Source organism: Merops nubicus, unplaced genomic scaffold (assembly GCF_000691845.1).
Source record: "Merops nubicus isolate BGI_N331 unplaced genomic scaffold, ASM69184v1 scaffold12707, whole genome shotgun sequence".
NCBI lineage: Eukaryota > Metazoa > Chordata > Aves > Coraciiformes > Meropidae > Merops > Merops nubicus.
Genome location: NW_008618374.1, coordinates 1 through 17,444, shown reverse-complemented (window position 1 = coordinate 17,444; position 17,444 = coordinate 1). Strand labels below are relative to the sequence as shown.

The window sequence follows — 17,444 nt, the reverse complement described above, 5'->3', positions numbered from 1 at the left end:
GTGGAGGGAAAGTAGGAACGGGAGAGCAAAAAAGGGCAGAGAAAAGATACAATGAGAAAAAAAAGGGTCAATTTTTTTCACACAGCAGCTGATATCACAGTTCTTTTGACAACGGATTTTTGTGAGAGCAGGCTGCTTTCTCTTTCCTCCCTTTTTACAAGAACTAGCAGACTCTGAATTAGCCTTGCAAGAAATTTATGAAGATTATTTCGCGTACAGCATTTTCCTGGAGCTTGTTCTTTGGTATTCGTTCTCGGAGCAGGAACTTCACATTCTGGACATCTTTTGGAGTCAAGTCCTCTGCAATTCGATATAGCAGTTGCCTGGCAATAAAGAATAGAGGAAGACCAGTTAAGAAGTTTATGAGAAGTAAACACCACCATTACACATTTGAACTCCAAAATGTACAACTCACAATGGCAGGCGGTCATGCTGCAACAAATACAATTATGCTGGTGTATTCATAATGCAACAGTGCAAACAAGACAGTCCCAAGCAGAGCTGTGTGTTTGGCATGCAAAGGTGAAGCAGTGCTGTGCCCACCTGTAGGCTGAGACCCGCGCCCGGCCCGGCAGCCGCAGCTCCTGCTCCATCTCCTCGCGGCTGGAGCCCAGCTGGGCGGCCAGCAGGTCCATGCGGCTGATGTGGTAGAGCAGCTCCTTCAGGAAGGACAGGTCCCCCGCCTCCATCATGCCTCTCTCCTGCAGCACCTCCAGGAAGTCCTGTGCGTTCCCCACGTCCTCCAGCTTCCTCATGGGGATGTGATCCAGGCTGAGGAACTTCAGAGCCACCACTTCATTTGTGACCAAAGCCTCAGAAATGTTAAAAAGTCGTTGCTGGAAGGCTGTACTCATTTCACATCAGGATTTGGGTCTAAAAAGAAACAGTAGGTGATTTCATTTGTCAGTAGCAGTAGTGCAACAACGTGGCTCTAAAAGATACCAGATCATGTAGAATCCCAAAAATAAATGCGTGCAATCAAAAGTACTTCAGCAGAGAGAGACCATTTTGCTATTGTAGCTTTGATGCTTAGCAATTTCGGTTCTCTCCACTTCAAAAGGAATACAAAAAAACTCTGACTAAGTGCAATTGACAGAGAAAGTCACACATCCTTCCTGCTTCCTATGTGTTGGGAAATAGAGTCATCTTAAATCTCACTATTTGAATTATGTGCTTTGGTTAACATCAGTAGCTAACTTGCTTAGCATAAGCAGCTAGATTGTTGAAGCCTTAGGCCACAGGCTGTAACTTAAGAGCTTGATGAACATAGACTCAACTCTTTCTTAGTCACAAGAATAGCCAGGAATAGTTTTGCATAAGTCTGATATATTGAGATTAATCTCATATCATGAGATTGTGCAAGTAATATTAATGAAGATTGTATGCCTAACAATATGATTTATTGTTCTGATCAAAGGAAGGGGAACTATAATCCATGGAAATTAAAGAAGAGACCATCCTACCCGGAGTCAGCAGAAGACAGGCAAGTTCCAGGTGCAGATGGATCAAAAAGATTACAGAACAGTCTAAGCAGATGAAGTCACCTGCACCAAAACCTCCCATTACTGAAGAGAACAAGTGACCATTAAACAAACTGATTGGACAAAAATGACATGCTTGTTGTGTGAACAGGCGCATGAACAGCTTCTGCAATAGACTCTGTAATAGACTGCTTTAAAAATCACAGGGAAATAACTGAGGGGGTCCCTGTCTGTAGGCACACAGCTTGGGCTGACCCTGCTGGTTTACTGTTCTATTAAACTATTTTTATGAGATTTAATGCCTGAGATTTTGCTTCATGAAACCAACGATTTGCACTTCTTTAACACGAGGGCATGTCTAGACAGTGAGAAGTACCCCTGTACAGGCTGCACACTCCTGGCAGGCTGCTGCTGTTCTGATTTTGGTATGGTTTTGGTTTTTTGAAGTTTGATCCTATTTGGGATCAGAACAAAAAAAAGAGCCACTTGCCAGTCTGAAATACAGACTATGTAGTCAATGAAACTGGCAGGTTCTACAGCATACCAAAAATAAAGGTTTTACATCCTAACAAAGACAAGAATCCACATGAAGCTATCTGGCTTCTCCTTTCTTTATGCACTGCTTTTGACCCTGGTCAGCATGGCCAAAGCATCTCTTCCTGTTCTAGATTACCTTCATCAAGGAAAACTCAGTTTCTAGCTCTCAATCAATTTGTAATATTCAAATCAAATACAGATCATTTCAACCCTTTCAAAAAGGCCAAGAGAATTCTTGTAAAACTAGGGTTTGTCTTCCTGAGCATCAAAAACCACCTCCCTTCTCCACCACTTCCTCCATCAGCTTTAGAAATGTTAGCTATTAATAAAAGTGAAAAAATTTCTATTGACCTATGAAGAATATTAATTACAATTATATAATCATTAACAATTATTAGAAAATATTAATAAATTATTATGGATCCAACTTTTTAGTATAAGAGAAAGTTAGAAAATACCAAATACAAGACTTCCAACTATCTCACCCTGACACTCAAAAGACCTGCCTGCCTTCACTGCCTCTTGGTAAGAGAACCATTTGTCATTTTATTTTCTCTGCTTTAGATCTAAGACATCTAGGAATCTCTGAAGAGAAACTCTACAAAAATGCATTCAGTAGAGGTCTCTTAGACCAAGAAACTCACTGGGAGACAGAAAAGTTGACAACAGTAAATCCAAAGTTCCTACTCCTACACTACCAAAATATTAGGCAATCCATTTTGATATTACTTCTACTGCAAATGTTTCAATAGCATGGCTAGTAACTCCACGGTAGCCCAGCTGATTGAATCATGACTACCATAAATATTTAAAAAAACCCAAACCAGAGAACTGTACTCCACCCGCCTCCAAAGACTGCTCTACAGCAAAGCTGCCTTTTTTGTGGCATGCCTATGTCCTTGGCCAGCATTCTGTTACTTAGCAAGAGTAAACGTACAACTAAACCTTAAGCTTTTCTATGTCAAGAAAACTAATGTAACAACAAAACGTGATGTGCTATGTATGATTCACACCCTGCCCTCAAACACAGTTTTCTTTGAATTCATTCAAATGGAAATTTTAAACTGATGAGAACCCCTGCCTTTCAGCCCGTATCACCACAAAGCCACTAGTATCTGAATGAATCATACGTGTTTAACCTCATGATTCAGTGATCTCAGATCTGACTGTATATTTTTATACTGACACAGGAAAGAGAATACTTTCTTGGTAGGTAGTTACGAAATTATCTCCTTTCTCACATAAATCATGCTTTTTTTTTTTTTTAAGATACAAGGTATGTGTTTATAACAGTAAATCTTCCTGGTAAAAGGAATTTTCATTTTTATTTCTTAAAGGCTCTAAGTTTCAAACCCAGAAAATTATTGCAGTTACAACAGATGTGCCACCTACATACTATATTTAAGCCTGTGTGTAAACACAGGGAGCACACTTAAACAATGCTTAACTGCTTCTATTTTTTTCTCCCACTCTACTAAAGACATAATTGATACAACAAGCAAAATGTACAATAATAATAATAATAGTAACAATTGTACATTGCTTACATGGGAGAAAAGACTGCAGGACTGCTGGAACGACTCTGAAAAAAACCAAGACGGCCATTGTCTTGAAAATCCCAGGAAAAGTACTGCCTTTTGTACCATGGTCTATACCATCTTGTGACTTGAAAAAAGTATAACAAAGTAATAAACCATAGTCATAATGCAGCAGTTGCCTATTTCACTGCTCACGGTTCCGGTTTCAGGAAATGAATCACAATACTGCTTGTGAGAAAAATTGGTAAACAAGCCAAAAAAGTAACCTGGTTTTGCTTTTAAGGGAACACATGAAGCAGCCTAGTCAGGATTTTCTAGCATACAGCACAGCTGAGTACATTTGCTCCCATACATAAATCCTAGTTAAGTGATGAAAGAGTTAATCAATTATATCCTCCCATTAAAAAATATCGCAAGTCCAGCTGTTCTGTTGTTGCCTCCAGATCCCCCATGACTCACCTCCCTTCTCCAAAGTCCCTCTCCACCTCAGGCTAGCCTGTTTTTAACAGTGCGCTTTCATCAAAGATTATTTCCTAAAGTAAAAAAAGTCAACTATCACCACCGAATTCAATAGGAGTCCTCAATGAATACAGGGAACTGAAAGGCTAAACATGCCTTTCAAATTATTTATGCAATACACTTCCCCATTTACAAGAGAATTTAAGCAGTTATTAACTTTTGGTATTTTCATCCTCTTTGAAGTATAGAGCTCTGCACTCAATGGTGAGGTTTCCCAGTATGATCTGCTGGTCACCAGCATCTTCCTTGCAGCAGGAAATGCATGATCAGCCATCAGTACGGCTGCTAGACTCTCTGAAGCTTGTGAGGTCAGCATTTTGGAGAGAGGAGAGATGAAATATGTTAAAATTTTGCAATGAAAACAATCATTCATTGATTTCAACCTATCTACCTTTAAAAACTCAAAATCGTAACATACCCTTTGACAGAAAGAGGCATAGAAATCCCTTCCAAAAGTCACAGGCGAGTGCCACGTTCAGATAATGTCTGACTTCTCTCACTGGCGCAAGTTATCCTTTTATCCGAAGGCTAGATGCAGCACAGAGGGATAGCACCAGATCAAATCCTGTGGTCCAAAATGGATCTGCTTCCATGTCACGCCATGCCTCGGCACCCTTCTCCCTCAACTACTTCCGCTGTGACTGCACAGAACCAAGACTCCACTTGCCGTTTTGAAAGAGGAAGCATGACGTGATCAGTACTGTGTGACACGTGTTTGTGGACAAGACCAAACCCAGGCTGGCTCTTTGCAGACACATGCTTCTCCCATCATGCAGCAGTTTCAAGGATCAGCCCTCCTGGCACTGTTCTTCTTTGTCTTTATTGTTTCGCTTCTTATTTCTTCCTCTCTCACCCTTCTCCAAAATGTTCCTGTCCTTTTGTTAAAGTCTCTCCAATTTCCCTCAGGTCCCCTGAACTCCGTTTTTGTCCCTCTGGCTTTCTCTAGAACTGTCCCAACCTATTCCTTGGATAAGAGTATGCCAAAAATTGGTATCTCCCAGAAGGGCTGGTTTTGAGGAAGTGAAAATGCTGACACTGCTGAATACTTGGCAGCTGCAGTGACTGTGGCCTCTACTGGCACAAAGAAGGATATACAGTCCCTACCCATAAAGTGAGTCAGGAGGGAGGGGACACCAGAGACTTCTGGAAGTTACAGATAGTGCTTTAAGATCGTGATTCCAAAGATGCCAACTTCTCCAGCAAAGAGACTCTTTTTACACTAGTTCCACTTAAATCTGTCCAAACAAGGGTTGCACAAGTCACAACCCTTCTTTAATTCTCTAGATGGAGAGCATGCACATGTACATATGCTATCAGAAAGTCTCAACAGAAAACAAGATTTTTTTGTTGTTTTAGGCTGGTTTGTTTCTGGCACTGCTCTGTATTACTAGAGTTACACTGAAGGTGTGGACAGCAAGAAGTGATGACTATTGAAGTTGTATAAAAAACACTCACTCTCCCCCAGGACTTTCAAATGGCTACCTTACAGTATACTGCAGGACATCACACAGGCACACCCAACAACCTTGTTGAATGGGAACTGTGGTTATAGTGCTTATTATGAGCGAGGAAGACATTACTGGTCTTGAACTTGAGGAAGAGTTCCTCAGGGAACTCAAGACAGAAGTCAGCTTAGACTCTTCTGACTGCCTCTGCCTACCTACAATTTAACTGGAGATCAACCCAGGCAGAAGTCTCTACAGAGTAAGCAAGATAACAGGACGATGTTATCTACCAGATTTAAAAATGAAAACAAGATCCTGAAAAACAAGGTCAAATTTGTTGTCAGTGTTTACTCTGTATTGATAAAAATCCAGTTGTTACCTAAACACACAAAAAGTTATCAAGTAATTCCAAGCCAGATACCACATGGCTGTATCACAATGTTATATATTCTAACAGACAAAACATTTTCTACCTGTGGCACAGAAGTAACTTCAAGTGTGGCAGCCCTACTAACTCAGAAGACACAAAATACAACGGGTCACACAACTATCAATTCATCAGGATAAATAGTGACCATTATGTTTTGGCAAACTGGCTGCATTCCAATGCTCTATATGATGTAAAACTTCCCTGATAAAAATCCTGGAGAAAGCAAGCTAAAAATTGCATCCAACAGCAGCAGATAATACTCTTTCAAATCTTCTAACTTATAATCACATATAACAATCACATATAACAATCAGTGTTTTGCTGAAATACACCAGGTTTCACTTCAGTTTAAACCCTGTGGCAATTAAACCCACAATGATTCATGCAGCACAACGAAGGGTGGGGGCCAGTCATAAAAAAGGATAACTCTTACCCCTGCACATAACTCTCATCTCATCAAACTCTTAAAAAGAAGTATGAGTTTAATGCAGTAACAAACAGGAGGGACACAGACATACATGGTAAATAATCATAACAGAACATGACATTATTTCAGTTAACTCACAAAACACTGTTAGAAGCTTCCTCAACAAGAAGCCTTGTTTCTCATATGGCTGCATTTTAGATCTTAAACCAAGAAACAATAACCAGAAAATTTAATGCTTAACAAAGTTAATCAATCTGATAAACCTATACAGATAAACTGTGGAATGCCAGATTTCATAGTGTGCAAATCTTCTACCCTAACTTTTCTTCCCAGAAGTGATGGGGAAATGACAGTTCACAAGGTTTTAAAGAGGGAACACTATACAGTATTTTGGCTTTACTCCGTTTTGGAAAGACCTCATTGTACATGAAGTTTATGTCTGCCATTAGACAGTATTCAGTGTGCTTTGTGGAACAAATTACTGATTTCAATAGTTAACTGGTTCTCCATTAAGTTAAATGTAATTTAAATTACAGAAGGAAGAAATCCTTTTCCATTTACTACTTAAGCTTTCTTCTCTCCATTCCCACCTTTGTCTTTCTCTGGGAACATAGCTAGTGGATTTAGAGGCAAGATTCAAAATTGTTAGCCTGCAAAGTAAAACACCATGAGCCTAAACCAGAACATTAACAATCCTGCTTAGATATGGAAGGCTAAATGTAACTCTTTTGCTGTCAGAAAAAGACTTTTATACAAAAATGTTTAACGTGATAGAGGCATGCTTCTTCCAACCCTGACAACTCAGAGTATACAGATGATGTAAACAGCTGGCACATGGATTGTTTTGATTTTGTCTCCTGCAGTTTCACAGTTTCTTTGGCAACAAATTTTTGAGGCCTTGCCTTGAAGCTAACAGTTCCTCAGGAATCTGGGTAACTGCCTTAGAACAGGTAGTGTGGTGAATTGCATTTTAACGAGATGTGCTGGTAAAAGGATGCATTTAAAAGGCTCAATATTGCTGTGAAGGAGGAGGGTCTCTAGGTATTGGGAATACAAATTTCCTTCTCAAGGTGTATGCCGGCTGGGGCATCTGCTTCTTTGTCCCCAAGCGGTCAACACGTCGGCTCACATCTTCATTAACTTCCGTGAGAATCGACAAAATATCTTCACCCCTACAGCCAGGAGAGCAAAAGTAAACCCAGGATTATTAATGAGCGGATGGCACTCCATTTAACACCTTCCAGATCATCTAGAAGATACACTATAAGCACTTAAAGACACAAAAAAGAAACACATCCTTTTCTCCAAATTTCTTCTCTTTTATTCCCATTTGAGTCCTATAAAAAGCAAAAGACCTTTTCTTACTGTCTTGCTTGATTCAACCAGTAAAGAAAAATAACAGAATAAAATATTTTTTTACCCAAATCCACTCAAGAAACAGATAGCTCTTCCTTAAAGCTTATACATTGGAAGCTTTGATTTCTTTCTTTTTTTTTTACAATAAACCTCACACTATCTCCAGTTTATCTCTATGGTACTAGCAGTGTTAACATAAATTTATCAGCAGCAAGCAAACAAATCATCATTTTAACTCATTTGGTCAGAACATGGGTCAGTGTTCCTATGTGAATTTTTGCCTTTGGAGAAAAAGAAATGGGAAGTTCTTCCTATTTTTTCACAGGAGAGCTAGGCAAAGCATTTACCTTGGTACCAACAACTGCAGCTTGCTGCACAAGGCCTGAATATACCAGGCACCCTGTTGAACGTGCCGGAAAGAGACATATCCATCAATTGTGGCCATGCCTAGGAGGAAATCAGCCTCTTCAGGAATACTTTCAAAAGGAGAAACGCTGTGTTGCACCGAAGACAAGTCAAGAACTCGTGCATCAGCTTCAACGTAGACAGGACACTGTATCTCTTTACCCTGACATGCTTGGATAAAGAAAAGTTTGGGTTTTTCAGCCAGATGTGAACATTGTTTGGCAGTGAAGTGGGACATGATTGTGCGGATTGGTACAAGTTCCTCATCTTTCCCATAGACTGCTCCTGACTCCCCATGAGACAGAATACAACATATAAAACAGTCCCTGTCTTTGTGATCTTGCAAATTCTGCCAAGTTTGCATGACCTCTAGAATCTCTTGAGATGTCAGATTTTTGTAAGTCACCACATCCAGACCAAGCCACGTAAATACTTGCTTCAGTTCCTCTGTAATTAGAAGAAAGATAAAATGAAAAGTTGAGGCAGTAGGAAAACCATTGTGTGAAGTCACCACACAAGGTAATCTGAACTGGGAAAGACCTTACATCCTGACACTTCTGCAGATTCACCCTTATACTAGTATAACCTAAAGGTTAACTGGAATAAAAAAAGATGGCATCAGCTCAAACACAGATTTTCTGGATTTTTCTAGAGAAGGTGCAGAAAATACAATATTTTACAAAGTATAATGACACACTAAGTAAGCTCACAAAGAACAGAAAATACTCTGCACACTGAGTTTCAAATTACATCTTTCAAAACCTTCCTCGTGTCATCATTTTCCAGTTTCAGTTTTGACTATTAGAGTTTCACACACAAGATAAAAATAGAATGAACAGAATAAAATAAAAAGTATGCAGAATGGCTTGATTATGGAATTTTGTATTATGTAGAATGACAGTTCAGTTTTAGTTCTTTATTATAGCTATAGCTAAAGGCTAAGTAAAAAGATTCTTAAAATGATTCAAGAATGATCCAATGGCATCAGAAACTCAGTAGTTATTCATCCTTTAACCCTTCCTCCTCTAGGATACACAAATGACATAATTTAATACATAGCAAACATTTTACTCTTTAAGAATATTACATAAAATATAGAGCAATACTAGAAAATCAACTCACACAGGGAAACAGAGAGGCTAATCCTCAAAAAAATCTCACTTCAGTAACTTACCAGCATCTTTGCAAGAACCCTTCCTCTCAGGAAGATCCTTATCAAAGTTAACATTATTAATAATAAGACAAAATCCTCTGTGAGGTCCATCCATTTTGTAGCTTGTCATCTTCTGTAGAAAGCAGAGGAAAAAAGCTTACAGCCTAAATGAATTTATTCAACTTACTCCCATTTCCTTAACACGTCTCAAAATTTACATCCAAACATTAAAGGCACCTAAGACTGTGGGTTACTTTGGAAAAGCTGCAACTCAGTGGTGTCTCCCTGTGTGGAAAGACATGGGTGAAGCCTCAAGCACACTCTGTCACTGTACTACCAAAGTGCAGAAGGGTTTAGCTGCTGGGTAGGTCATCTGCATGCAAAAGGAAGACTTAGCAGCCAAACTGCAATCTGAACTGGAGATGGGGATAGAAGCTTCCAATGTGGGTGCAGTATTTTAACTTCATATGGCAGAGGGTTCATGGTCAAACTACAGGATGTTAGACATCTGAGTGTATTTTTTTTTTTTTTCAAGAGTAGTGATAAACTCTTGGAGCAGGTAGTTCATACACATCTGCTGGAAAAGGATGCAAACCCAGAGATTTTTGAAGCGTATAAACCTGCCACACTACCAGTTTTGCTGAGATTTAAGTTACCTCCCTCTTAAGAAAGAATGTTTTAAGAACAAAAAACTCACCAAAACTTCAAGTACCATTTCTTTCAAGTCCAACCTTGGGTTGAAATTAAAAACTATAACTCCAGTCCCTTTCTGTTCAATAGAGAGAGCAACAAACTCCCACTTTCGTGCATTTTAGTAGAACAAAATGAAGGCAGCTCTCCAAGCTACTTCAACAGCAGCAAGAACTGCTTTTGCTACAGCAGTCTGAATATCAGGTGATGAAAATGATATGTTATAGCACAAAATTGCAAGAAATCAGCTATAAACAAAGGCAGCAATGTGCTCCCTCAATAGCCATGCCCATCAGAAAGAAAAAGCCAGAGGAAGAATTCAGTTGTTACACTGCTGTACAAGGTTGAAGAGTGCATGTAAGGCTTCTAAGAAGGGATCTCACAAAATGGACCTTTCCTTCTGTACCAAGACCTGTGGTTTATTGAGGAAGCTTGTTGCATACCTTCAATAGCTTACTAAATACTCTTGCCTTCCTTTATCCTTCTCACAAGGTCTTTGCATGAGCCCTTACCACTTTTAATTTCAAGATGCCCTGAAGCTTTTTCTAGGCCAGATCCAGAAAGAGAGAACTGTGAAGCTGTGCTTGTCTCTGTGTCTTTCACATCCTGATGCCACCTCCAAAAATGCACAAATTAAGAAAATGCCAAATGTTTTGCCTGTATCAGGAAGGCAGCCAGATGCATTGATGTGTAGGTAACATCACAGGTATTATTCCTGTTTTGCCTCCACCACACCTTTCAACATGGGTATGTTTCTGGCCTCCAGGACTAAAATATTCTCTGAAACATCCCAGCTCATCATATGACTCAAAAAACTTCACCAGACACAGACATCTCGTGTGGCCTTGCATGATAAATGCCATTACAGCAATGAAGACCTCACATACCTAAGTATTTAAAAAGAAGGATTTAAGAGATTGTCTCAAACCTTGGATTCATTTTCTCCATTGCTGAACTCTCCAGGCAGCTCCAGGTTCAATTCAGAGAAAACTTGTGTAACATTAGCTTCCTTGTTATCTAGGAAAAAAAACCCCAGCATACATATTTATGAAGAGAAATTTAGTATTGGTGGATGCAGTGAAGAGTTTAGCTACAATACAGCACTTTTGGTATTTGAAATACTGTTTCACTGAAAGGAATAATTCCTCCATATGAGATATGTTCAAAGGAGGTATTCTGAACACATTTCCAGTTATTTTTATTATATAATCTTTGTGACAAAGGCAAGTTTTCTATTTGTATTGCTACTGTGGAACAAAGATATCCATGGTACTAGGGCAGATTCTACCCGAGACATTCAAATGAATCTTTCATTTGGAAAGCAGCTTAGATATAGGATCTGCAATGTTACTACTGAAGCTCCCGTTGCAGATTTTGTTGTTCCTGAATCACTGACAGTAGCTCTCAGTTGCAGATCCAGGCTGCACTGATGCAGCTTTAAAGTGGAAAAGAGCTGACAGATGTACTGCTATACTTTGCAATTGGTCAATCTGATGCTGAGTCACAAAGATGGATGCAAACTATCCACTGTTATTTGCAGAGAATCTTTTCAAAGATCTGATCCAAAATGTAACATTATTTATAGGTGCTTTATTTGCTTCTCCTTTTGAAAGCCCTAAAATGCTTGTCTCCTTTTGTACAAATCATACACTATTTAAGGTATTAAAAACATCCATCCCTACCATGCAACACTCTCAGGCTCCTCAGCATAATGATCTATACAGCAACAGAAATCAGAGGTAAAACCCTGCTCCCTAAAAAATTAACATCTGTTTTATAAAAAGTCACAGCGTCTCATTCTCTTGTCCTCCCAGGGATATTTAAACAGAAAAGTTGTTTTTTGTTTTCAGGAAAGAAGTAATTTTTTTACTTATAATCATACCAGCCCTTATTTTACTTCCCAGAAAGCACATTAGTTAGTTTCTAGTAAATGACTGACAAAGTACACAGGATTTGCCTACTTTCTCTTCCCTCTTTTATATAAGAACAGAAATCCTTCAAATCTATTTGTGCAGAAAGCAAAAGGCCCTTCCAAGAAGAAAGCAAGGTAATTGTGTTGCATTAAATGAAATGCTAGCAATGTCCCAGAGAGAGTAAAGGAATGTAATGTTAGACATAAAGGTAATAAAAACCAAACATATTTTCAGAAATTCTTACCATTGAGATTAGAACCGACAGATTTGATCGAGGTCTCCTATATTTTGAGTGGTGGGAATATCACGTTAAAAATTATTTTTATAAAGAATAAGTTTTCATCCTGATTTTAGCATAGTAAGCTTTAAGTAGTGAGTAGGAAACATACTGAATTCCTAAGGGCAGCAAAGCATTTAATAATGAAATTACAAAAGACTTCCCTATTACAGCAGATCTCACAGAATGGGAAACAACTATAATTTCTCTTAAGAAAGGGAAACAGCAAAGAATTTTCTTTCACTTCCAGATAAGCCTCTCACCATAGGGGTAGGCAGTCACTATAAACAATGCCAACTTAGATAGCCAACTATTTGAGTGTAAATCATTATTACTAGTGATTCCAGTCATGCCTAAGAGACATCTTCTAGCAGAAAGTGCCAATGATTTATTATACAGCATGGAAAAATTGTGTAACATGATAATCAGGAATATGCAAACAGTCTCAGTCTTTTTTAAAAATTCTTTTAAAACTGTATTTTCTTAACAAAACAAATTCATTCTCTTACTGTGCCAAGTGCCATGTATGAAGGCTTCCCCAAACCCTCTACACATCTAGAACAAATATAGCTCAAAGCAACTGTCATTCAAACCTTTCTGATACTAAATAGCTCATTTTCCTCAGCTCTTGTCTGCTAGAATTTAACTTCTGGGAAGTATCCTTAGAAAGATCACTGGTTTTCCTCATTCAGAACTGAGTTAAAAGTTCCCTCCTTCTTTCCCCTTTTCCCAAAAAGAGATCAGTTAGAGCCTTAGTAGGGGTTTCCCAATCTGATTTATCATACAGCTGCAGGAGACATTCAACTCATCAGGGACTGGCCCATTGAGAAAACCTACCTAACTGACCTATCCTCTTGAAGGCACCTGTCCAGCTTTTTCTTTCACTCTTCCTAACATGATTTTTTTTCCCCAATTGCACATGACCAACAGTAGTATTTTCTAATTCCACTATTTGATACTACATTGTTGTATTTCTTACATGTTGAACAAACACGCTTGTTCCCTTCCTAAACCAAGTAAGAGTTTTAGCAAAGGGTCTCACAGACAGTAAATTTGCAAAATAAAGGCAAGAAAAGAAACACACCCCAAACCACTAAGACCCAAGTTTGCAGTATGTCCTCCAGTGTACCTGTGAGGTATTGAATACTCTGATGCTTCCAGTGTGAGACAGTGAAGATTCCTTGACAGGCAGAGTGTTCTCCTGCTGAGGCTGAGACACTAAAAGCAGAAAGAGACAAAATGAGAGAAGCCATGTGCCTTTTAGTTAAACCAGTATGAATCTGGACATTAGGTAAATGTGGATTTATACTTACTGAAAGATATATTAAAATAGGAAGTGCCTTTAAAACACTCAGAAAGCGCGATGGAATAGAACTCATGAAACACCAAGTGCCTTTGCACCTACTGGGGAGACGTATTTCTACCTCCCAGAATTTAGTGCCTAAATAAATAGAAATAGAACTTTTCCCCCAGTATGCTTAGTCACTTCACAGGACATTAAATGAAGTAAAATGACAAACTGCAGTATAACCCCTGATAACATGAATCACACATTTAATAATAAAGGCTACCATGTCTCAGACACACATGCAACCACAGTTTGCCTCTCCAGCGTATCAGCAGGCAGCTGTGTTGTTGTCAGGTGCATTCATAAATCACAAGGTGCCTTTTGCAGGATAGTCATCATCATCTCAATAAAATTCATGGGGTAATGGAGAAACGTGATGGAACTATAGACTTTCAGTTTCCCAGCCTGTTCTGTATGTGTGAGTCTGCTCTGTGTGGCCTCAGATATTCCAGCATGTCCCCACTGGAATTCAGCTAGGAAGTAATGCAAACTAGGGGCCGTTACGCCGAATTTCTGTGTGAAGATGAGCAATCCCGATGTGTGAAGCGAGCCCTCATTCTTGGCTTTTGAAGACTACAATGCCCGACCTTCTCGTCGGGTTTTGGGGAAATCTCGCGAGAATTCTTTCCCCGAAGTTTCAGACTCTCGCGGGAGATTTAAAAGATAAAAAACTCTATATTAAGTGCAGCCCGGGCAGAGTTCTTTCTCTTTCTCCGGGAACCAGCTCGGCGACAACCCATCTCGTCGGGACCCAGCCGGGTAGGATCGCACGCTTGGCCGAAGAACGCGGTAAAGGGGGAACTAAAGGGGGAAACCACTCGCCCGCGGCTTCCACCCCACCCCCCCTTCGGCGCCGCCGCTTTTTGCGACGGCCCACTTTAGCTCCTGTTCCAGCAACGTGCACATAGGCCCCTGAGGTTCAGTTGCCCAGACACCTCCAGTGCTTCCTGCACTTTAGCAAACCTACTCCCTGCCTGAGAACTGCTCACCTTTTGCCCATTTGTAGTGGTTTACTATTTCCAGAAGATCTGGTGAAACATTCATACAGACTTGCTCCAGCAGCTGTACATTGTTTTCAGTTACAAGTCTCTGTTTTTCCAATACAATCAGCAATTCCAGAGCAGACTGACAGCAGAAGGGAGAGAATAAAATATAGTTATTGCTCCTTAGCACTCAAAACCTGCCTCAGCCCTGTCTGCCTCAATCACATTACTATCTGCTTTGCTTCCTACCACCAAGGTCCAAATAGTCAATTTTATATCACTGTGAGAGATGGAAATGTTGCTCTGTGGAAAACTCCTAGTTGTGTTATTATTTGGCACAGTCTTGTTCAAACAGATTCATCCAAACCATATTAGCAGCTCTTGGTACTTTGAGAAGGCTTTGTTGCTGTGAAACAGTACTAATGACACACAGGCAGGAATCTTCTTTGCAAATAGCTCAAGCAGAGCAAAGATTTGATTTGGCACCCTTTTAGGATCCAGTGCAAGACTGTGAACTGTCAGTGACTGACAATGGCATAAAGCACCAAATTCCACCCTTAGCTGTTAACAGCTTCCTCCTTGCTAACCCTATAAATACTGAATAGTTGCAGATTATACCCTATTTTGCTAAATACTTTTCATGTTTTTTCTCCTATTATCCCCCCTCCTTCTTCCCTTCCTGCACACACATTTGGCTCTCCCCTCACATACAAGAGTCAGACGTCGCTTTGGGAGATAGCTTTGCAAGAGGAATATCATATCCTTCAACATCTCGTCGCTGATGTTCTCCGACAGTTCATACAGCATCCGTCTGTAACAGAGATCCAGTGAGATTAAAAAGAAATAGAAAGGGGAACAGTATGGCATAGATGGCAGTAATGGAGAAAACAGATCCCACTGTGAGCTCACCTGTATCGAGACACTCTTCCCTTCTCAGGCAGACATTCTTGCACTTTCTCCTTAGTATAACCAAGTTTCTTGAGCAAGGAGTGACATTTAGTTATGTACAAGAGTTCAACTAGTAGGAAAGTATCTTCCTCATTCAGATATTCTTCAGCCAGGAGAAGCTGAAAGATGTCTACTGCTGACTTCACACTTTCTAGTTTTTTGAAGGGGAGCAAGTCAGTACAGAGGAATTTTAAAGCTGCTACATCTTCAGCCACCAGATTTTCAGCAATGAGCAGGAGCTGCTGACGGAACTTCAAGCTGACACCATCCTCCATGTTGCTGGAACCAAGTCTCTCTGCCTGACAGTAGAAAGTGAACACTAGTAACACTTGAATCTTTCAAAAAAACGGATTATGGTGCAGCCCTCTGATTATTACCCTTTGTTAATTATTCAGGCAGGGAATGATGAGGTTGCACAGAGAAATCTAAAGGCACTCAAAAAGGACTTCAAGGCGCTAGGGCAACTAGTCGAAGGCTCAGGTGGTCCGATGGTGTTTTTATCAGTCCCACAAGTGGAAGGGAAAAATACTGAAAGAAGGTGGATAACACATCTGACTAACACATGACTCAGAGACTGGTGCCACTGCTGGAATTTTGGGTTCTTTAATCTTGGGGAATTTTATATAGCACCTGGTCTACTGACAAAAGACGGAGCACACCTGTCTCCAAGGGGAAAAAGGATCCTGGCACAGGAGTTGGCAGGGCTCGTTGACAGGGCTTTAAACTAGCTTTGAAGGGGGAAGGGGATAATACCAGGCTCATGAGAGATGTGCCTAAGGACAGCCTCCAGTCTTCTGTCCTACTTGAGGTGGACAATGACAATAAAACAGGACTCGCTAGCAAGTTAGTCAGCATGGTACTAGCCAGGAATAGTCAGACAGCAACAGTGAAAACTGGTGGGTTAACTCCCTCTCTGAAATGCTGATATACCAATGCACAGAGTATGGGGAACAAGCAGGAGGAGTTGTAGATCTGCGTTAGAACAACTATGATACAATGGCAATCACTGAAACATGGTGGGACAGCTCCCATGACTGGAATGTTGTCATGGATGGCTATACACTGTTTAAGAAGGACAGACCGACAAGGCGAGGCGGTGGGGTTGCCCTTTATGTACGAGAGCAACTGAAATGTGCTGAGTTCTGTCCATGGGGAGAGGTGGAACAGGTTGAAAGGGACATGCGAAGGGGGGGTGACACTGTTGTGGGAGTCTACTACAGAACACTGAACCAAGAAGATGTTGATGAGGCCTTCTACAGACAGCTGGAGGTAGCCTCTAGAACACGCTCCTTGGTACTCAAGGGAGACTTCAATCACCATGACATTTGTCGGGAATCCCACACAGCAAGGCAAGTTCAGTCAAAAAGGCTCTTGCGGCGCATCGATGATAACTTCTTAATGCAGGTCGTGGAGGAGCCAATGAGAAGCGCTGCACTGCTGGACCTTGTGTTAACGAATAAAGAAGGGCTGGTTGGGGACATTAAGGTTGGGAACAGCCTTGGCGACAGTGACAACGACATGTTTGAGTTTAGTATTTTACGAGGTAGAAGCAGGACAATAAGTAGGATTAAAACTCTGGACTTCTGCAGGGCTAAACTTGCACTCTTCAAAGATCTACCTGCAGGAATCCCATGGGCTAAGATTCTTGAGGGTAAAGGGGTCCAAGAAAGTTGGTAAATTTTTAAATACCACTTCCTACAAGTCCAAGACAGGTGCGTTCCCTTGAGTAAAAAATAGGGTAGACGAGCTAACAGACCTGCATGGATGAGCAGGGACCTTCTGAAGGAAATCTCATGGAAGAAAGAAATGTATAGCTCATGTAAGAAGGGACTTATTGCTTGGGAGAAATGGTAGGGAAACTGTCAGGACATGCAGGAAGGCAATAAGAAAGGCCAAAGCCCTCTTAGAACTAAAACTAGCAAAGGAAGTAAAAGAGAAAAGGGTTTCTTCAAATCTCTCAATAGTAAAAGAAGAGGGGAAGTGTGGGCCCACTG

At 40.4% G+C, this 17,444-nt stretch overlaps 2 protein-coding genes across 2 annotated transcripts; both read right to left on the bottom strand.

The window, feature by feature from the left end:
• Positions 1–217: 217 nt before the first annotated feature.
• Positions 218–854, bottom strand: LOC103775952 (caspase-8-like; the record flags this gene model as incomplete). The annotated part of the gene is made up of 2 exons (XM_008943428.1): positions 544–854; positions 218–323 (listed from the first exon to the last, which is right to left on the bottom strand). Coding segments are annotated over exons 1-2 (417 nt in total), but the record flags the coding sequence as incomplete, so codon positions are not given.
• A 6,532-nt stretch (positions 855–7,386) lies between these two features.
• On the bottom strand, positions 7,387–15,725 carry CASP10 (caspase 10, apoptosis-related cysteine peptidase). The gene is made up of 7 exons (XM_008943427.1): positions 15,412–15,725; positions 15,214–15,313; positions 14,509–14,644; positions 10,910–10,998; positions 9,313–9,424; positions 8,081–8,585; positions 7,387–7,549 (listed from the first exon to the last, which is right to left on the bottom strand). Exons 1-7 carry the CDS (start codon positions 15,723–15,725, stop codon positions 7,387–7,389), a joined length of 1,419 nt encoding a protein of 472 aa, XP_008941675.1.
• Between the last annotated feature and the right edge of the window lie 1,719 nt (positions 15,726–17,444).